General features: G+C 40.6%; 1 protein-coding gene across 2 annotated transcripts in view; it reads left to right on the top strand.

Annotated features, from left to right (window-relative positions):
* The window catches only part of frmd4a (FERM domain containing 4A), a 93,977-nt gene that overhangs the window by 9,150 nt on the left and 65,429 nt on the right, over positions 1 to 19,398 (top strand). The window contains exon 1 of one of the 2 annotated variants that reach the window (XM_068312430.1): positions 14,237 to 14,304. The exons of the other annotated variant lie outside the window; for it this stretch is intronic. Coding sequence (XP_068168531.1) covers positions 14,239 to 14,304 — 66 coding nt within the window. The 5' untranslated portion in view covers positions 14,237 to 14,238. Of the gene's footprint in view, positions 1 to 14,236; positions 14,305 to 19,398 lie in introns of those variants that run through there. 2 annotated transcript variants of the gene reach the window in all.

A 19,398-nucleotide genomic window follows, 5' to 3' on the forward strand; every position in this document is an offset into this window, starting at 1 on the left:
ACAAGAGCAATAGAGGCCAATATCTACCACAGTAGATCTGACACAAGGTGCAGGCTATGTAAAGAAGCCCTAGAGTCAGTCCAGCATGTGGTAGCAGGGTGTAAGATGCTCGCCAGCTCAGCATACATGGAAAGGCACAATCAAGTAGCTGTGTACCCAGTATGGACTAGAAGTACCCAAATCCCAATGGGACATACCATGAAAGGTGGTTGAGAACGACAAGGCTAAGATTCTGTGGGATTTCAGCTTCCAGACTGACAAAACAGCTGCTAGCTAACAAAGCGGACATAGTGGTGATGGACTAAGAGCAGAAGAGAGCAGTGGTAATAGATGTGGCGATTCCAGCTGACGGCAACATCAGGAAGAAGGAACACGAAAAGATTGAGAAGTATCAAGGTTGAAATAACAGCTGGAACAGATGTGGAAGATCAAGGTTAATGTGGTCTCCGTGGTAGAAGGAGCACTTGGGGCAGTGACCCTCAAATTGGAAGAGTGGCTCCAGCAGATTCCTGGAACAACATCTGAAGCCTCAGTCCAGAAGAGCGCAGTCCTAGGAACAGCTAAGATACTACGCAGAACCCTCAGACTCCCAGGTCTCTGGTAGAGGATCCGAGCTTGAGGATGACGCACAGATACCACCCCACAAGGGTGAGAGGGACATTATCTATCTATCTATCTATCTATCTATCTATCTATCTATCTATCTATCTATCTATCTATCTATCTATCTATCTATCTATCTATCTATCTATCTATCTATCTATCTATCTATCTATCTATCTATCTATCTATCTATCTATCTATATCTATATATATAGCTATATATATACACACACACACACACACACACACATATATATATATATATATATATATATATATATATATATATATATATATATATATATATATATATATATAGACACACACACACACACACACACATATATATATTAATCACAGCACAATCCTACGTACAGGCCCCTGGACCCTGAAACAGACACAACACCCTAGGGGCCTGTAGGCATGCAATTAGTAAGCAGTACAGGGGAGGCAGAGTGACGGGTCGTGACTTCTGGTGCGCCCCGAAGTCTGGATGTCTGGCAGGAGTGGGACTCAAACTGCCGATGGCTGGGTGATGTCTGGTCTTAAGACGTCTGCTCTACCGCTGAGCCATTGCCGCCCTCGTGGATGGGTGGATGGATGGATAGACAGATGGAGAGATGGATGTATGGATGGAGAGATGGATGGATGGATATTTTTACTGTTTTACTGCTAGGAGAAGCTAGAGAGGTGGAGGTTTGTCGTAAAAAGGAAAGGAATGAAGGTTAGCCAGAGTAAGACAGAGTACATGTGTGTGAATGAGAGGGACCCAAGTGGAAGAATGAGGTTACAGGGAGAAGAGATCAAGAAGGTGGAGGATTTTAAGTACTTAGGGTCAACAGTCCAGAGCAATGGAGGGTGTGGAAAAGAGGTGGAGAAGCGTGTACAGGCAGGATGGAACGGGTGGAGGAAAGTGTCAGGTGTGATGTGTGATAGAAGCTAAAATGAAAGGAAAAGTGCAAACTTTGGTGAGACCAGCAGAGATGAAGATGCTCGGGTTCTCTCTGGGAGTGACCAGGATGGATAGGATCAGGAATGAGTATATCAGAGCAACAGCACATGTTAGAGGTTTTGGAGATAAAGTCAGAGAGGCCAGACTGAGATGGTTTGGACATGTCCAGAGGAGACATAGTGAATATATTGGTAGAAGGATGCTGGGTTTTGAACTGCCAGGCAGGATGCCTAAAGGAAGACCAAAGAGGGGGTTTAAGGATGTAGTGAAAGAGGACATGAAGGAAGTTGGTGTGAGAGAAGAGGATGCAGAAGACAGGGATAGGTGGAGGCAACTGACTTGCTGTGGCAACCCCTGAAGGGAAAAGCCAAAAGGAGAAGAAGAAGATAATCATATAGATGTTTTATGTTTATATGTTACTTAAAGTGATATTATTCATTGTCTAACGCTTCATCTGCCGTAGCGGGTCACGGGGAGCTGGAGCCTAACTCAGCTGACATAGGGCGTGAGGCGGGGGACACTCCGGGCACGACGCCAGTGCACTGCGGAGCCACGCAAAGACGGACAACCACACACACACACTCACTCCTACGGGCAATTTGGGACCGGCCAGTATTATTATTATTCTTTATTACCTTTTGTCAATGATAATCTTTCAGTGAAAATCAGAAACTGTGAAATCACAAAGGCAGTGATACTTGCTCCCTTCACAATGTATGGGTTTTTCATCACCTATCCGGCACTCTACCTCTGTGTACTGTGTGGTCATTGCCAAGTATCCTATTACCACTTCCCTCCCATGTGTCGACAGCTGCTGTTATGCCGTCATAAACCAAATTATGAAATTAAGGTTGCCAGTTTGATGCTCATCCATCCTGCCCTCCAGGGGATACTTACATCATCCTATGTGCCTCACTCACTCTGTTCTCTCATTACTGCTTGTTAGAACAATTAAACGTGACGTGTGTCAGATAATAACACCCCCCCCCCCGTGTGTGTATGCTTGAGTACGTGCACATATTTCTGTTTGTTTTAGTCCGAGCAGATGTGAGCATCTGCTATTGCAGTTAAGGCCATTAATACATGTCTAGAGGTGTTTGTATGTGGATGTCTCTGGTTTGAGACAACAGCTGTTGTTATTTGCCGGTTACTCGGTTACATACGTCTTTATCTGACATACCTGATGTTCAATTTTACATCAACTGGGAAATGAGTGAATCTTACACCTCCTAATTTGTTTTTTTGAATTTTAATACGTACCTATGTGGATATGCGAAATACACATTTAGCAAATACAATCAACAAGACACAATACAGTAATAGCAAATATTTACTGATTTTATGAATTGTTACTTAGAAGTTTCAACACAAATGTTTGTGGTCCCCACGAGACACAGATAGTCCTCAACTTGTTTGTATCTGCATTTGTTTACATATACAAACAAATGCCCGCCGCCATATCCAACTGTTGTACTGCAGTTCCCCTTTCTGCCACAACCCTCGCCGTGCAGCACTGTTGAATTCGCGCACGTACAACACTTAACTCCCCCACTTGTTCTAATCTGTTTGTTTGTCCCTGTGACCATCTCTGCATGTCAGCCTTCGCACCTTGGATAATTTACTGTTCATCATGGATGATAAAGCAAAGGGTAGTGAAAATAGTGGTAGTAGCAGCGATCTCTCTAATGACAACTCTGCCTTTGAGCGACTGCAATACCTCCCTCCTCCTCCTCTTCCTTCGCACTAAAGGTAAACTACTTCCTATATTCTACATGCTTCAGTAACATCAGCAGCTGACTCTAAATCAGTGGTTCTTTACCTGGGTTCGATCAAACCCTAGGGGTTTGGGGTGTCGGTCTCAGGGGTTCAGTTTTGTTCTTTTAAAAAGGTGACAGTAATGCACAATTCATTAACTATACCAGTAAAACATATATTTATGTCTTAAATTTGAAAAAAAAAACTTTTAACTAAAGAAGGGTTCGGTGAGTTAGCATATGAAACCGGCAGGGTTCGGTACCTCCAACAAGGTTAAGAACCACTGCTCTAAATGTTGTTGTTGGATGTACTTAAAATCTGGTCGAGAGTTCAAGGATTAAATTTTATGCAGCAGAATCTCACCGTAAACCAATCTCAATTCAAAGCAATTGCATGAATTACAATATTATAATTATTCATTTTTATACTTATTTATTGTACAGTAACATTATACAGCATGATTTAAACTGCTGTCTAGTCATTTTAAAAGTCTAATATTTGTAGCGGACAGGGGTTAAGTTGAGTGAAATGACGTAAACTTGATTATTATTTTCCTTTATTCTTTTACACAGACGTATAATTAAGATTCACTTGAGATCAACTTGTGAACAACCTGTCAGAACCATGTTCGCTCAGGACTACCTGTATATTGTAAGACTCTCCTCGTTTAAGTCCTCGCTTGCAGGGCTTAAACAAAACTGAGTTTAATCAGGATGCCTTTAATCTGAAGTTGGCAATAAAAATTGTGCGTTATAGTCTTGAGTACAAGCAGTTTCAAAACCACTGCTGCAAATTAAAAAAAACCAAAGTAAACATATTTTTGCTTCCCAGAGGCACTGGCCCAGATTCATGGAACACGATTTTGTCAGAACACAACTGCTATTCAGTTTGCTATGTGTTTTGGTGTGTGTGGACTCATTAGCTATGTACCTGTTGTTAGATGTCTGACAATTCAATCATGAGACTGTTACTACTGCACAAACAAACTAAGTCCTCTAAAGAGTCATGTCAGTTTGTATGCATTGTTAGCCCATGTCTGCTGTTTCATGCACGTCTGATCTCTTATTGAAGCTCTTTGCCAGTATGCTGTGGTTCACGCTCTGACCACCAGAGAGAGCTGTGAGCTTTGTGGGATTCCATTTCTCTGACAGAAGGCTTCCCCAAACAATGAGCCTGAATGTCAAGTTGAGAATCCCATTCACAAAAGACAAAGATGCCCTCTTGGTTAATGTGCTAAGCAGTATCTATTTTTCTTTCTATAACTCCTTCAGGAAAGTGTAGTTTAGTGTAGTAGGAATATGTCCATTGCAAATAAGAATTAAGAAGGTCAGCACTGATTAGAAAAACTCCTGGAGTTAGTTGAGAGTCTCAGCTTTCAGGAGCAACTGGCCTCCTCCTACCATGTTCTGCCTGATACATAGTCAATAAAGGGAGACCTTTACTTCAAATGACCAGTGGTCTGCTACTCTGCTGCTGTGTGAGTGCCGTCCATTTGGCCCCAATAAACACCAAGCTTTATTGGACAACTGTGCTGCTCATCCGTCACACAACTCCCCCACAGACACCAGTGCTGGTGAAGGGACCCAGGTGGGGAAGGGGGAGAGTGTGCATGTCTGCAAGTGTGTGTGGTGAGCAGGGAACTGTTATATGTATAATTAATGAACTCACCCTGCTCTCCCTGCTGTCCAAGAAGGACAAAATGTGGGGGTGACAGACAAAGAACAGAGATGACAAATGAAATCAAGAGAGAGGAAAATGACAACAACAACAAAAAGGGGGGAGTAAAGCATCTGTTCAAGGGTGCATGTGATTGATAATTGTAAGTATTGTCATGAAAGGACTAGTGGTCCAATTACCCCTGATTTCTATTGGAAGGACAATTACACAGAATTCAACCCCATTGTGGTCATCCTGCCTCCCTACACTTTCATAGCTTCAGCAGCTCATTTTTCCCCTGTCAAGAAAGAGAGCAGAATGTAAATAAGTGGCAAATACCAGGGGACAGGACCTCGGCTGGAAGAGGTCCCTGGGGCTGATCACACCCTGCCTATCACAGCACATCTTTTTCTGAATGCTGTAATGGTGAGGAGCTGCAACATAGGCAAGAGAAGAGAGGGAGGTGATTGACCTGTCCGCCGGAGGGTTTACAGTGGAGTCTGGCCCCTTGGGGTCAGTCTGGTCCCCTTCTGTCAGGCTACCTTTTCTTTGGTTTAAATAGCTAGCCACAGCCTTAAATTATAAACTGATCTCAAAGTACCCAGTGGTGAATCTATGTCTTAACCATCACACTAAGGAGAGGAAGAATCTGGAGTAACATCAGGAGATGACAATGATCTAAAATTATGCCCTCTCCTTTGTGCATCATAAAGGCAATCTAGCTCAGTCATTAGACCAGCTTTTGGAATTGGTTTATGTGGCAGACAAAAAGCTACTCCACCTGCCAGAGGTGTAAGGCCCATCTGCACAGTGACAAACAGCTTAGCCTTCTGCCTGCAGCGAGAGGTGGAGCTGGTACAGTGAGGCTGAGGTTACTGCCCTACTGGGAGAATGCATGCCTGATTATTGAGGGTTGCAGAATGAGAAGGTCATGTTGGCTCATTAGAAGAAAGAAGGAGAAATGCATGTATGATTCGGCAGACGTGTGTACGTGTACAGTTCGCACAGGTGCATCCCACCTCAACAATGCATTAAATTGTTCGTGCTCATACTTTGTTGTTTTGTGGTGTGCACGCAGAAGGCATCATCATGATTCATTGTCTATAAAGATGGAGAGTTATGTAGTTAGGAGGGGCTGGGAGGTTTACAAGGGTTATAAGCACAGCTGCATCCTGCATGGAGACAAATTATTCTCTCACAGAGGTATGAGGAATGAACAGCATTTGGCTAGACATTGAGAAACAGGAAAACATGAGTCTTCAGTCTTATAATCTGACATTCAAAAATGTATTCACCAGTGGTAAATATGAAAGATTTAAATTTACATGGTATGTTTTGAACAGTTTTTGATGAAAAAAATTACGTTATTATGGACTTTTTATGCTATTTTCTAATAATTTGTAATGACAAGAATGGTTTACCTCAAGACATAGAATGTCATTCCCAGAGTCTGGTTTTGTCAGCAATGTTTTCCTAAAGAGGATTGTGAGCATTTAGTCATATCTATGTTACATTTCACAGAGGTTGGTAGTCCTATAAAAATTACCTCTCGGCATCATAAACCATAGAGATGCACATGCACACAGAGAAAAGTTGATAACTGGTGTCTCAGCTTTTTTCCAGTGTTTCCCCTGGGAGTAGAATCATGTATAACCCATTTCCCCCATGATCCGGCCTGTAATTATTAAATATACAGCCACATCATCAAACATTTAATGCTCATGTTGCTACAAATCAGATTCTTAACTGTGGGTGTAATTTGGTTAAAGGGACTTACATGCATTTCTCAGTCTAGAAAATATTGTAAAAACTGTGCGCTCTCGCGGTTTGATTCATATACCTATATTAACGGTTGGATCATTGTTAGGGAAACGCTTTCTTTTTCACATAACAGTCGTGTAACTGTGTCTATTTCTGTACATGGTGTAGGCTGGGCCTACTGGGTAAAGTGGGCTAAGTTTATTGGGGCAGAAAATATTGAAGCGTGACTCAACCCAGCAGTTTCATAGAACCAGCCTCTAAAATATGCCTGTCACATTCTCTCTATTCAGTCCCTCTCAGACACACAATCAGTCTATGGTGGGAGGCTTATGTGTCCGAATGATTCTACCCCAGTGAGCAAAGGTGGTGTAGTTGTTTTTTGAGGGCTTTTTGATCTGTCTATATCAGACATTATTTTTATTTCCTCATACTCGTTCTGAGTATGAAAAGATCCAAACAGAATCCAAGGAGACACTCACTTACCTCTCTCTTCGTGGGCCTTTCTACAAACCGCAGACTCACACTTCCGCACACACACCTGCACTCACAGGAATACCAATAAGACAGAACCATTCATTATAATAGGAAATGACAGATATGGGGTGATGAGTGGCACAGCAAATTTCAGATCATTGGCACCTCTACAGAGATGACTAAGCAAAATCCCTTTTATTCACAATTATTTCATCAATTTGAGGCATACTTAGAAAGACACCTGAATGGAGAGAAAGACAGAAAAGAATCGAAAGATGAAATTACTGAAAGACAGAAATGTGTTAGGTAAAGTTATGTTAATAATAATAATAATAATAATAATAATAACCAGAAAGTATGTTGGGCATTGAACACCTGATAGATCAATAACTTTTTAGCTGTAGAGTGAGCAAATTAAAGCCATTTCTGGATATTTACCCTACAAATTTCCTCGTCTAGTTGTGTGATGCATAAGATGGGGATTAAACCCTGTATAGAGTTTTCTGCAACCAGGTGCTTAAGAGGATTTATCAACATGTCTGGAATGGATACTATTTTTGAATTTGCAAGTGTCTGCAGGCCAGCAACTTGGAAGAATGCCCAGAGTTTAATTAGCACATATCCTTCTTCGCCACGCCAGGTTGACATCATGATCAATCAGGCTCACACAGACAGGCAGTCGGTACTCTTGATCAAAAAAGGAAACTAAAGCGTCTTCATCATTTTTACTAATTACCTAGAATCAGTGATGCTTAATAAGATCGGTTTTGTGATGCGCAGTCTGAGGTTCTGCTGTAACCTCCGCTCTGATGTCCTTGCTGCAAACTAGATTACTGGGACAGTCAAATTCCATGAGGGATCTGGTGATGGATAGAGACAGTCTTCGCTTCCTGTGCTGTGTATTTTGCCAGTGTTCTAGAAAATGAAGTAGAGTCTGTAGTTTGATTCTTTCCTTCTGTTGTAAAGAAATAAGTACTCAAGCAACAAATTTAAGTCCTTCTCATCTATGTGATTCACCCCAGTTTTTTCAGTCTTCCTCCTACCATCAGATATATGCAAGACAGGTGAATTTGTGACTCAAAATTGCCCATGGCCATCTGTCTGACATGATGTTGTTTATCTTTCATGTGGTTGTGAGATAAAGTTTAGGGCATACCTCAGAAGAATATGATGCATATGTGACTCATGGAGAGGGGGCGAACCCTTTGGCATCATCATTTCATGTAATTACATCCCACAAAACGGTAATGTATTGTAATTGTCAGTATTTATGTGTTCGTCCGTCCATCCGTCCGTCCACGAAATATCTTGACAACCGTTGCAGATAGAAAGATTAAAGTAAAAGCACATTACTCGGGTGGCAAAGGGGATGAAAATGAGATGATGATCTTGATGTTGAGAAAACTAGGTCAAGGTCAAATTTAAACTTTTGTACTCATCGCGGATTTTTGGAAGGCAGTCACGTGATACCGTATGCACATTCTAATGGCTAATGACATTCGGAAGTGCGCAACATTTTGTGAGTCTCGGACTTCCGTGACACACTCATATTGACTTAAATAGTCAATATGAGTGTGGGGAAAAGGTAATGCAGAAAGAAGGTGGTTTAATATCTGTATGGGAAGGGTTCATAAACGTTTCAATTACCGTAAATAGTAAGATTAATAGTTTGTCGCTCCATTGCGGAATTCGTTGATCGCATGTGGTTCCTGGAACACATTAACTGCGAGGAAAGACGGCACACTGTATACCTTTTTAGGTACACATCTCTGAAATCTGATGAGACATAATCACAAACAAAAAGCAACATTTCAGGAAGCCAGAGGCACAAAAATATGTAGGTCAGGGTAAAATGTAAAATTCAGGGGTGTCGCGGGATGTTGCAGTCTCTGACTGCCTTGTTAGTCATTTGCAGATCAAAGAATTTGTTTACAACCTGTATTACATCAAAGCTACACAGTGCACATACTCATTCTGCAGTAACATGAGTAATAATGAATACAGAACATCTGAATGGATTTTCAAAAGACATGGATGCGAAACAGTATGGGATGAAGAGAAATATTATGTGTCTGGTTTATGATAAAGTGTTTTCATTGTGTGATTTAACTCATGAATTTCAAAAATAAGTAAAAAATGTCCTCTTGTTTTTCACAAGACGAGAACCTTCAGCTACTGGGTGGTAGTGACTCATCCATCGACCACCTGTACAGTCTTTTTCAGTCTACATGATCCTATATTGTGCCGCACTACTGTGTAAATTTTTACAGATTCAGATTAAATGTAGCATTGACATATCCTCAAGTGAATCTACTACATTCTTTGAGAATGGGCTGTTTGTTTGGGCAGAGCAATATTCACAAAGCAGTTTTTTAAAGGAGTACTCTTGTGAACCCCTTCTTCATATTGAAATAAATCTCAGGAGAAATAGTGTCTTGACTATTCAGATGCCCCCTTTTTATGTAAATCACACAGTAAAATAATTTCAGGACGCTTCGGACATAATTACATTATCTAGGATAGGATTTAATCTGTCCTTTTTCTCTTGGGTGGGTTGTTTCCTCCTCTAAGAACACTGTGGAAACATTGCGTCAATAGAGCCATTAAACTACCTTCACTCACCAACACAACCAAACTGGATTATACATATAAATCTGGGTTTTAACCCTTGCCATGCAGCAGACTGACACTGGACATGCTGTCTGGTGTTGCTTCGCTGTTGGGGGCTAAGCTTGTCACTAATGAGGAATTCTAGTTGGGGTAGACAACCTGCCTCTGTCGACACCCTTCACTTCATACTCCACATGCCACCTGCTTCACGAGCATTAACGGGCATATCCTCTCTATCTTCTCCATGCCGAAGGGTATTTATAATGTATGAGTGGCATGCAGATGAGAATCAGAGTCCTGTATCAGAGTTATTAATGGCAGCATCTTACATATTCACAGCAGCCAGCATTAGGAGTGAAATGAGGGAGACAAGAGGGCCTCCTGATGAATCCGTGCACCACTGTATACACCCAGTGGTGCTTAATGTCACCTGTGCATGTGTGTGTGTGTGTGTGTGGGTGGGGGGGTGGAGGGGATGGAGGCGAGGTGGGGGTGGACTACTTTCACTCAGGGAGTTGGTCTGAGAGTTTTCTGATGATTATCTGATCTTCACTCCTAAGAGAGGTCAGAGGGCAGAAGAAGAGGGCAACACCAAATCAGGCAGAGGTATGGTTGGAGGGAATAGTTCTGAGAGCAAAAGCAAGACAGGATGAGAGAGACGCTGCAGGTAAAAAATTATTTCCTGTAATACACTGAACCAAAAGCATAAAAGTTTTGCAGAGTAATGACCAGATGTGCACTGTTAAACATTGTATTGAAAGATTTCTTGTTTTTATCTGCTACGTACTGTATTTTTTAGTTTCAAATTGAAACATACAATTACGAAATATTACTTAAAATATATTGTTAATTACTGTGTTTTTGTAAATTTAAACACTATACAGTAATCCCTTGTTACTCACGGTTAATACATTCCAGAACCACCCATGAATAACCTAATTCTGCCATATAGCGACAAACTATTTATCTTATTATTTACGGTAATTTAAACATTTATGAGACCTCCCCAATTTGATGTTAAACCACCTTACATCTATGTTACTTTTTCCCACACTCTTATAGACTGTTTAAAGCACTTTTGTGTTTCACAGAAGTGCGCTGCTTTCCATGACATTATCTGGAAGTGTGCTGTCTGACAGTGCACTTCCAGATGCTGTCAGACAATACCATGCTCATACGGTATCACGTGGATATATTGGTAGAAGGATGCTGAGTTTTGAACTGCCAGGCAGGAGGCCTAGAGGAAGACCAAAGAGGATGGATGTAATGAGGGAAGACATGAAGGTAGTTGGTGTGAGAGAAGAGGATTCAAAGGACAGGGCTAGATGGAGGAAATTGATTCGCTGTGGCGACCCCTGAAGGGAAAAGCTGAAAGGAAAAGAAGAAGACGGTATCACGTGACTACCTACTAAAAATCTGTGATGTAATAAAGCTGTGCATCTTGAAGCGTGAACAAGTGAGGGATTACTGTAATGCTTACAGCTTCACAAGTTAATGACTGTTTATTACTATTTATCTTAAATTGATTTAAATTGATGTATGCATCCTCAGAGACTATAATTCAGGGTGAGGCATGTCTTGCTCATCAGGAGTGATAATCAGTCACACACCAATGTGGCATTCAGACTCCGGTGGCTCGGTAGCAAACCATCAATTGACTGGGCTGTGTCTGTCAGCTCTACTCCTCAGCCATGGTCACACCTATTAAATGACAGCATGAACCTTTAAAGGCAGAGTGATAATAGAATAACAGGGAAAAAAAGTAAGTTCAAATGTATCTAAGAGTGAATAAATTACCAAAATATATAAACCAATGCTGAGATGCACACATAAGGCCCGTAATATGTGTGCATAAAATTTGACTAATTATAATAACAGTAATACATTTTATTTCAAGGCACCTTTCTTGACACTCAAGAACTGTACAGAATTATACAAAGTCCATTACCGAAACAACAATAAAAATAGTTAAAATCAATAAAAAGAGCTACAGTTTTCAGCTGGAATAAGCAGTCTTAAACAGATGTGTTTTCAGTTGTGCTTTGAAGTGGGGGAGTGAATTGTAGCGAGTGAATTCTGTCCAATGTTTTTTGAGAACATGTTACAAGACCATATTAAACAGATGGATGGACTGATGAATAGACAGGTAAGACTAACTCTGTGTGCCTCCTTTGGAAGTGTAGTAATAAAAACCACCACTTATCTTACTCAGTAGAGGCTGCCATAGACTTGGATATCTGTGACAGAGAGCTGAGCGGGACGTGAAGAGTCTGCTTAATTTTAAAACACTTTTACCTTACAGCAAGAGAAAATCATGGTGTGGAATCACAGAAAACTTTATTATACAGTTTCATGAAAAACATTTAAACATAGTTTCTCTCACAAAGTCTTTATTACACCTTAGGAGTAGTATGTTCCCATGTCTGCACGGGTTGTCTTGGGGTTCTCTGGCTTCCTCCTACCTTCAGAAATACGCAATTTAGGTGAACCTCAAACTGTCCATATAGGTGTGAGCGTGTACATGAGTGGTTATATCTTTCATGTGGCCCCATAAGGCGATGGCAACTCATCTAATTTACTGTGGTGTATTCCACCTCTCGCCCCTATGCCAGCTGTAATAGGCCATAGTAAACCTGATTTGCAAGGCAGAAAAGCAGCTGGAAACAAAATTTTTGTTGTCTTGTCCCCAAGAAAATGGATGGATGGACGGATGGATGGATGTATGGATGGATGGATGGATGGATGGATGGATGGATGGACAGAGGTACAGATAGCTGGATGGGGTAGTGTGGTGGGATACTTTACTGGCATGAAAATATTATTTTATGATATTATTTGTGACATCCTAAAGTTTCTTTAGTATCCATAGATTTATCTGCACTCTATAGGAGTAGCCTCATAATTTAATATTATAAAAAGGTTGCAATCGAAGCGACAGATCTTGACTTCAAATCTGACCTCACAAGCATTGGATCTTACTTATTCTCTAATCAAAATCAGTACCTCATCTTTTATTAGACACTCCATAACAGATTCTGCCAAATATTTGAAACCTCAAACCTATTTTAAAGTAATTATGATGATATCACTGATGCATCAATAGGGTTACTTCCTAAAACACCACAAGTCCCGCTGAAGCCATCAGACAAACCCTATTCACTCCACTGCCGTTCAAAATTCTTGGACAAAATATAGAAGAATACAGTATGCCGTCTTGGAAACTTGGTCCCTTGTATACATGCAGACACACTTTGTTTCTATGTTTTTCCCCACATGACAAGTAAATCCCAAATTGGGGGCAGGGTTTGGGGTACATTCCTTGGGGTCTTGCCAGAAAAACAACTAATCTCCATAGAGATGCCATCAACACCCTTCATCCCCCTGCTTCCCTTCTTTGCTACAACTTCCCAATGCCACTGAAACACCCCTTTGTGATGGACACATATTTTCCCTTCTACTCCCTCTATTTCCCGATCAGACCTCACATGCCCTGTCCTCTGTGACCCCCAGACATCCCTTCCTGTCACTGTTACATGAGCGTCCAGTCATAGATCCAGGCTTTATCACAGTTGTTCTCTTCCCTCTCTCTATTGGAGCCTCTGCATCCTGGGCCAGCTAGTAATGAGGACTCTACAAAGGCCCATTGATGAGAGAGGCACAATGTGAGAGAAGATGACCCCAGCCCAAAGTACCAAGAACTGGGCATCAGCCACCCCAGGCTCTCCCACCACACAAAGATCTCCACTGTGGATAGAGGCCTGAAAAGGCAGATTTAAAAAAATGCAGAACAGATGGAGACATGGGGAAAATGGAGTAAAGACATGTTCAAAAAAACTTGGAGACTGTGAGATATAGATTTAAATAGAAACAAAAACAGAAATATGACTTAATCACAGAATAGTAGTTTCTATGACTAGTTGCTCTCCTCCTACAGGCGTCCAGAGAACAGTGAGAACCACCCACCACCCTCCCCTCTACCACTGAGTTGTCAGTGTCTTACCCATGGATCATACCCCCATATCTGAAGAGGAGACTGCAAGACTCCAGTCTGTCATAAGTCAAAGTAATGAGGGACTGTGCAAAGAAGCCCTTTAAACTTTTTAATGGAAACGTTCGGAGCACTAATTTGAATCCACGTCACTTTCAAGGCAAAGTTCCTCGAAGATAATTTTGTTCGTCCACATGATTGGGATATTAACAATATTTTTAGACTATCTTGGATTGACAATGAAAGGAGAATGTGAACAAGTTATATTGGACTGTTAGACTCTGTTGGGATGCAGTAATTTCGAGAATCAGAATCTCAGACATGATGTAAATATTCCCCTCAGACAGGAGGACGCAAGGCTATCAATTCAGACCTGATCTTTTACTGTGTTATCTTTTTTTGGTTATTGTTTTTTTGTTTTTTGTGAATGAGCTGAATGATGACACTCGCAGCAAGACTTGAGGACATGGAGGTGACCTTGGAGCACATGCTTATGGATGTCTTTGTGAGTTCACTTTCTCTTACTGCTGTTCAACTTTCTTTAATTATAGTAATTGTCTTTTTCTCTCATACAGTAGATTTCCTCTCTCTCCTCTCTGTGCTTCACATGACCTCTACATTCTATAATTGCATTTTGAGACCAGAGGCCATCATATGTTCCTTGCAGATGCACTCTTATTAATTGGTACTTGGACTGTGTATGTGAAGAGTTTTTGTTCAACCAACAAAATATTGAATTGCACTGTCTACAGTCTGTAGTTATATTCAGGTAATTGTCAATCTTCTGAATCATTGAAATCTCCAAGAAAAGGAAGCAAGGATTGAGAATAAGGGATGAAAGAGGAAAAATAATGTTAAGGAAAATATGATGGATATGATAATCAGACTTCCATTGCTTGTGAGGCTTGGATAGAGGTAGAAAACTGAGAATACAAAACATTTAGGCTGTGTAAATGAAAAACTACAACATTGCATCCGTCACCCACCTTTTGTTACACATACTTGTATACAATAAACTGCGGCACATGCAATCTATTTCTACAGACACATCATAACACATCCAAATCCCTGGTTGATTCAATCTACTGGCTGCTATAATGGGTTTTGCCGTTGAGATGCCTTTTTCGTTCAATGTTGTGTATACAAGCTCAATAACTTATATTTTCCTGAGGTGCACCATCCACCCTATTGGCCTATGTTCCACATATCCATGTTCACATGAATGCTATATGATGGAGATTTGGGAGTTTTATTCATCCAATGGATGATTTATGAGTCAGGCAATAAAGATTAGTGTTTACAGCCAGAACAGCTTTTGGATTATTCATGCACTATATGTGGGTAGGGGGGAAGAAATGGGAATTGAGAAAATGTTTCCTTCCTCTACATTTTCTTCCTTCATCCTAATTAGAGTAGTTATTTATTTATTTTTGTAATTGCTGGAAGAACCTGAAAAACAGACGTTTATTAGGCCACTTTGCATACTTAAATGAGAAATATTCCAATCACATATGCCCTATCCTTGCCGGTTGCTTTCTGAGCGTGCATATGGCAGCGCATGCGTATATTCAAATACACATGTGTACACACCCACATGAATGTTCAGACATGCAGACATAAGCTAAAAAGAGGGTTTGTCAGTGAACCATCAAATCAAGGCATGGTGAATTAAATTAGTTTCCAGCAGCAGACGTGTGTCAGACATATGATACAAGTGAAAACATTTTGCCAATGTTCAACTTAAGTGGGTGAGTTCAGTGATTATAACTGGCTGTCAGCACTCGTAAACATTTCTCTACGCTTGAATTAATCCAGCAGAGACAAAGGTTGATGCGCAAGGTCATTAAAATACAAGTTCTCCATCTTCCTTTAAAGAAGAAGCACCAGACCCTTATCTGAGATGATCATTGGTTTAATACAAAAGCTGAATAGGCTGTTCAAAGATGCACTACTGTTTTTGTTAGCACAGCAGCGCAAATAAATGATGCAGACAAGGCGAGAGGATCTAAAAAAACAAATGTCCTTACACTCTCCTTTTTACTACAGGAAAAAGAGGTCACTATTTTGTTGCCCAGGTTACTCATGTGTGGCTGGAGATGAAGCTAAGTCATTGCTGATTTTGCAGGTCAACACTTTTATTTAACCTCTATTTAAGACCAATATCAATTCAAAGCTCACTAGAGCAGACATCATGGTTACACGATACATGACCTTGCCACTGTTACAAAGGCTTAGTAAAGTTAAAGCTGTAGTGACCTCAAAAAATATTTTATAGGAACATTTTTGCTAGAATTTTGAGGAAAAATATAACCAGCTTGATCCCTGTGACATGCATTGTCGTATATGTATAATGTGGCAATGCTGCCACATAAAAGATGAAAGGACCCTGATCATGAAAAATGTTAGTATTATCTGCATTTAGTGATTGGATGTTTTCCTAGTGGCTGTAAAATCTTTATTGCATCATATCAACTCCTGCCAAATCTGCTGGATATTGTTTGCTGAGGGGAGAAAAGAAAGAAAGATGGCAGCACCTCTTTCAGCAGCTGCCTTGCAGTCACACACAAAGGCTGCCAGTCAAATCAGGAAATAAAAAATTGTGATTAGAAATGCATTAAACCCTTGTGTAATTTAATTGAATCCCCCCCCCCCCCGGTGCACATCTTTTACCTTCATCCCTGATCCCTCTCCATCATCATCTTCATTCCTTCTTCAATGCGGACATTGAGGCATACATTTCATCCTCTTTTTCTCCTCTACCCCCTCACATCCTCTTGCACAGAGAGATATCATGAATGTGATTCCTTCCATTGCAGCTGTACTGCTCTTTCCTCCACCATCTCCTCTTTCCAGCAGCAGGTTAAATTTTTGGGAGTCAGTCCGACAAAGTACTTTGCTGTATCCTGCAGCATTCAGTCTGCAGGTGGCATAAAAAAATGTAATGTTCTGATACCAAAAGCTTGTATTTTTTTAACCCCATAATTGTATCACAGCATCACAATATCACACATCTGTGTAAAAGTATTTGCCATTCTGTTATGTCTTCTTCCTGTGTTGTTGTAGATGTGTCATCTCAGATAATGCAGCTATTGCCTGGGCTCTCTTATATAATTGGTGTGTTCTCTGCTCAGTCACAACATTGTTCAATTATAGTGAGCTGACCTCCTGCTTACTCCTCTCTCCCTCACTTTTTAAGTTGTTCTATTTTCCCCCTCCACTCCCTTGATTCATGTTTTTCACCTTTCCTTTGACTCAACAAACACTTGTCATGTCATATTGATATTAACAGTGTGTCGATCAGTGTGGGGGTGACACATTGACAAGACTTCTGAACAGTGAAGTTTAGCTTTGGGGAGATTTCAGAGTCTTAACTCTACAAAGCCTGCATACCATGATCTGGATGATGAGAATACACCAACATATCTCAAAGTAATTGTGTTTTCTTATAATTGATAGTAGACAGAATAGGCGCGGAGGCAAGTGAGGTTGGGCAAAGTAAATAGATTAATGTAATAACAAAGTAATACAGTGTTTTGTAAATGAATCAAACTGATGTGGTTGAGCTCTATAAGCGATTGGCTTGATTCTCCAGTTGCATGTGATAAGGAATCCCACTGTTTTCTTACTGGACACAGTTGCCTGAATTTCCAATTGGTTGCATCAATATTATGAGGTTTAGTTTTCCCGATAAAACACATGAACCTCTTCAACTGTTGCAGTCAATCCAGATACTCCTCTTTATGTAACTCCTCCTGTGTAGTGGTTTTTTTTTGCTACCAAATTTCTTTTACCCCATCCTATAAATAATTCATTATTTGATGATGACTCCAGAGTCACCCAAATGAACAGTGAATAGGCAATATTCACCCTGATTCCATTTTATATACAGTACATGAATATATAAACTAATTATCTATTTATCACACAGACATCATTTTCAATTGTATACATGGTTTGCAATATGACGTCAAAAGGCTAAGCCCATGGAGAAACTTTACATTTTACATGGATTGGAGAGAATTCAGAAGCATTACGAGCCATTCAGTCGAGCAGAGTGCACATTTAGCACTCTGCTAAATGTGCACTGAAGTCTATAGCTGCTTTCTTAATATGCCCATTTTAGCAATATATTCTAACTAGCGGGAACTCATGGAAATTCCACAATAAAACAATAATATCAGACTTCATACCAAATATATGAAAACAAATGTATTGGTATTATAAACCAAGCGCACCCAAGCGCACCCGTAGTCAAAAATCAGCATGGTGACGTAACGACTTTGTGTTGGCATTGCGAAGCTGTAGATGAATGTTAGCAGGATAACTGGAGAAAGAAAGCTAACAAATGGTGAGATTGGGAAAGGTGGTAACATTAAAAGAAAAGGCACCTGTCAAAAGAGCAAGTGGAAAAGAAATTTTAGAGAAGTGATAGTTCTGTTAGCTAACTACATGTATGTAGTTACTTAAACAGCATTTTTGTCAGATGCCCGGGGAGCATTTTGGATACTACATCGATTGTTCCATTCCAAACAGAAACCATTGCTGGAGAGACTTTGTGCTAGCCAGCTAGTTTCACTCAGAACTTGTTGACGTTTTCTTTGTCATTCTTGCTGTTTGGACTTTCTGCTCAAAAACATGAAAATTGTTGGAACAGTTATGACAATCTAAAATGATTTTAACTGGGAAGTCCATGGATAGTTATTTCTTCTCCTAACATAGCAGATGCTTTACGCCCCATTGTTCACGTGATTCCTTCTGGGAGATGTGCCATGATTGGTTGGGCACTGTGATTGGTTGGGTGCTTGACTGACAGGCAGTGGGTGGAGTTAAAAAGCGTGACAATGTGAGGTTTTCAAGTGAGCTTATTCAAATATGTAGGTGGGGAGATTCTGTTTGTACATAGATCACTGCATAATGAACTGCAACCAGACAGACATATGTTTTCTTTTTTGAAGCAACAGCTACTTACCATATAAATATTACTGTATAAAAGAAAAAATGGATGTGAAGTTAGAGGCAATACCATATTGGCCCAAATATAAGACGGTGTTTTTTGCATTGAAATAAGACTGAAAAAGTGGGGGTCGTCTTATATTCAGGGTCTAGACATACCCATTCACAACGCTAGATGGCGCCAGATATCTTTAAAGCAAAAGCTGAACTTGGCTCCCCAGGCCAAAGCGAACCCCTGTCACGAAGATGAAAAATAAAAATAGCGGTAGCACGAAGAAGAAAAATAAAAAATAGCGGTAAGAAAGAAAAGTGAAGAAAATAAGAGAAGAGATAACAGAAAATGGAGAAACGTAGCTACAATCTGGAGAAATGTGGGTCGAAGATCGGCTAGGTTAACCGGCAGCTGAGGAGAAGTTATGATGCAAACTTCAAGATGATGGTGATATATGAGGCAGAGTCCTCAAACAATTGCAAAGCGGCTGTGAAATATGGTGTCACAGAGTGCAATGTACGGAGATGGAGAGCTCAAAAAGATCGACTAAAAAATGCTCCCAACCAGAGAAAAGCTTTGCGTGGTCCTCATAGCGGCCACTTCCATGGGCTCGACAGGAGGGTGTGCGCGTATGTGGACGAGAAACGAAAGGAC

This window comes from Antennarius striatus, chromosome 4 (assembly GCF_040054535.1).
Source record: "Antennarius striatus isolate MH-2024 chromosome 4, ASM4005453v1, whole genome shotgun sequence".
In the NCBI taxonomy this organism is placed as follows: Eukaryota; Metazoa; Chordata; class Actinopteri; order Lophiiformes; family Antennariidae; genus Antennarius; species Antennarius striatus.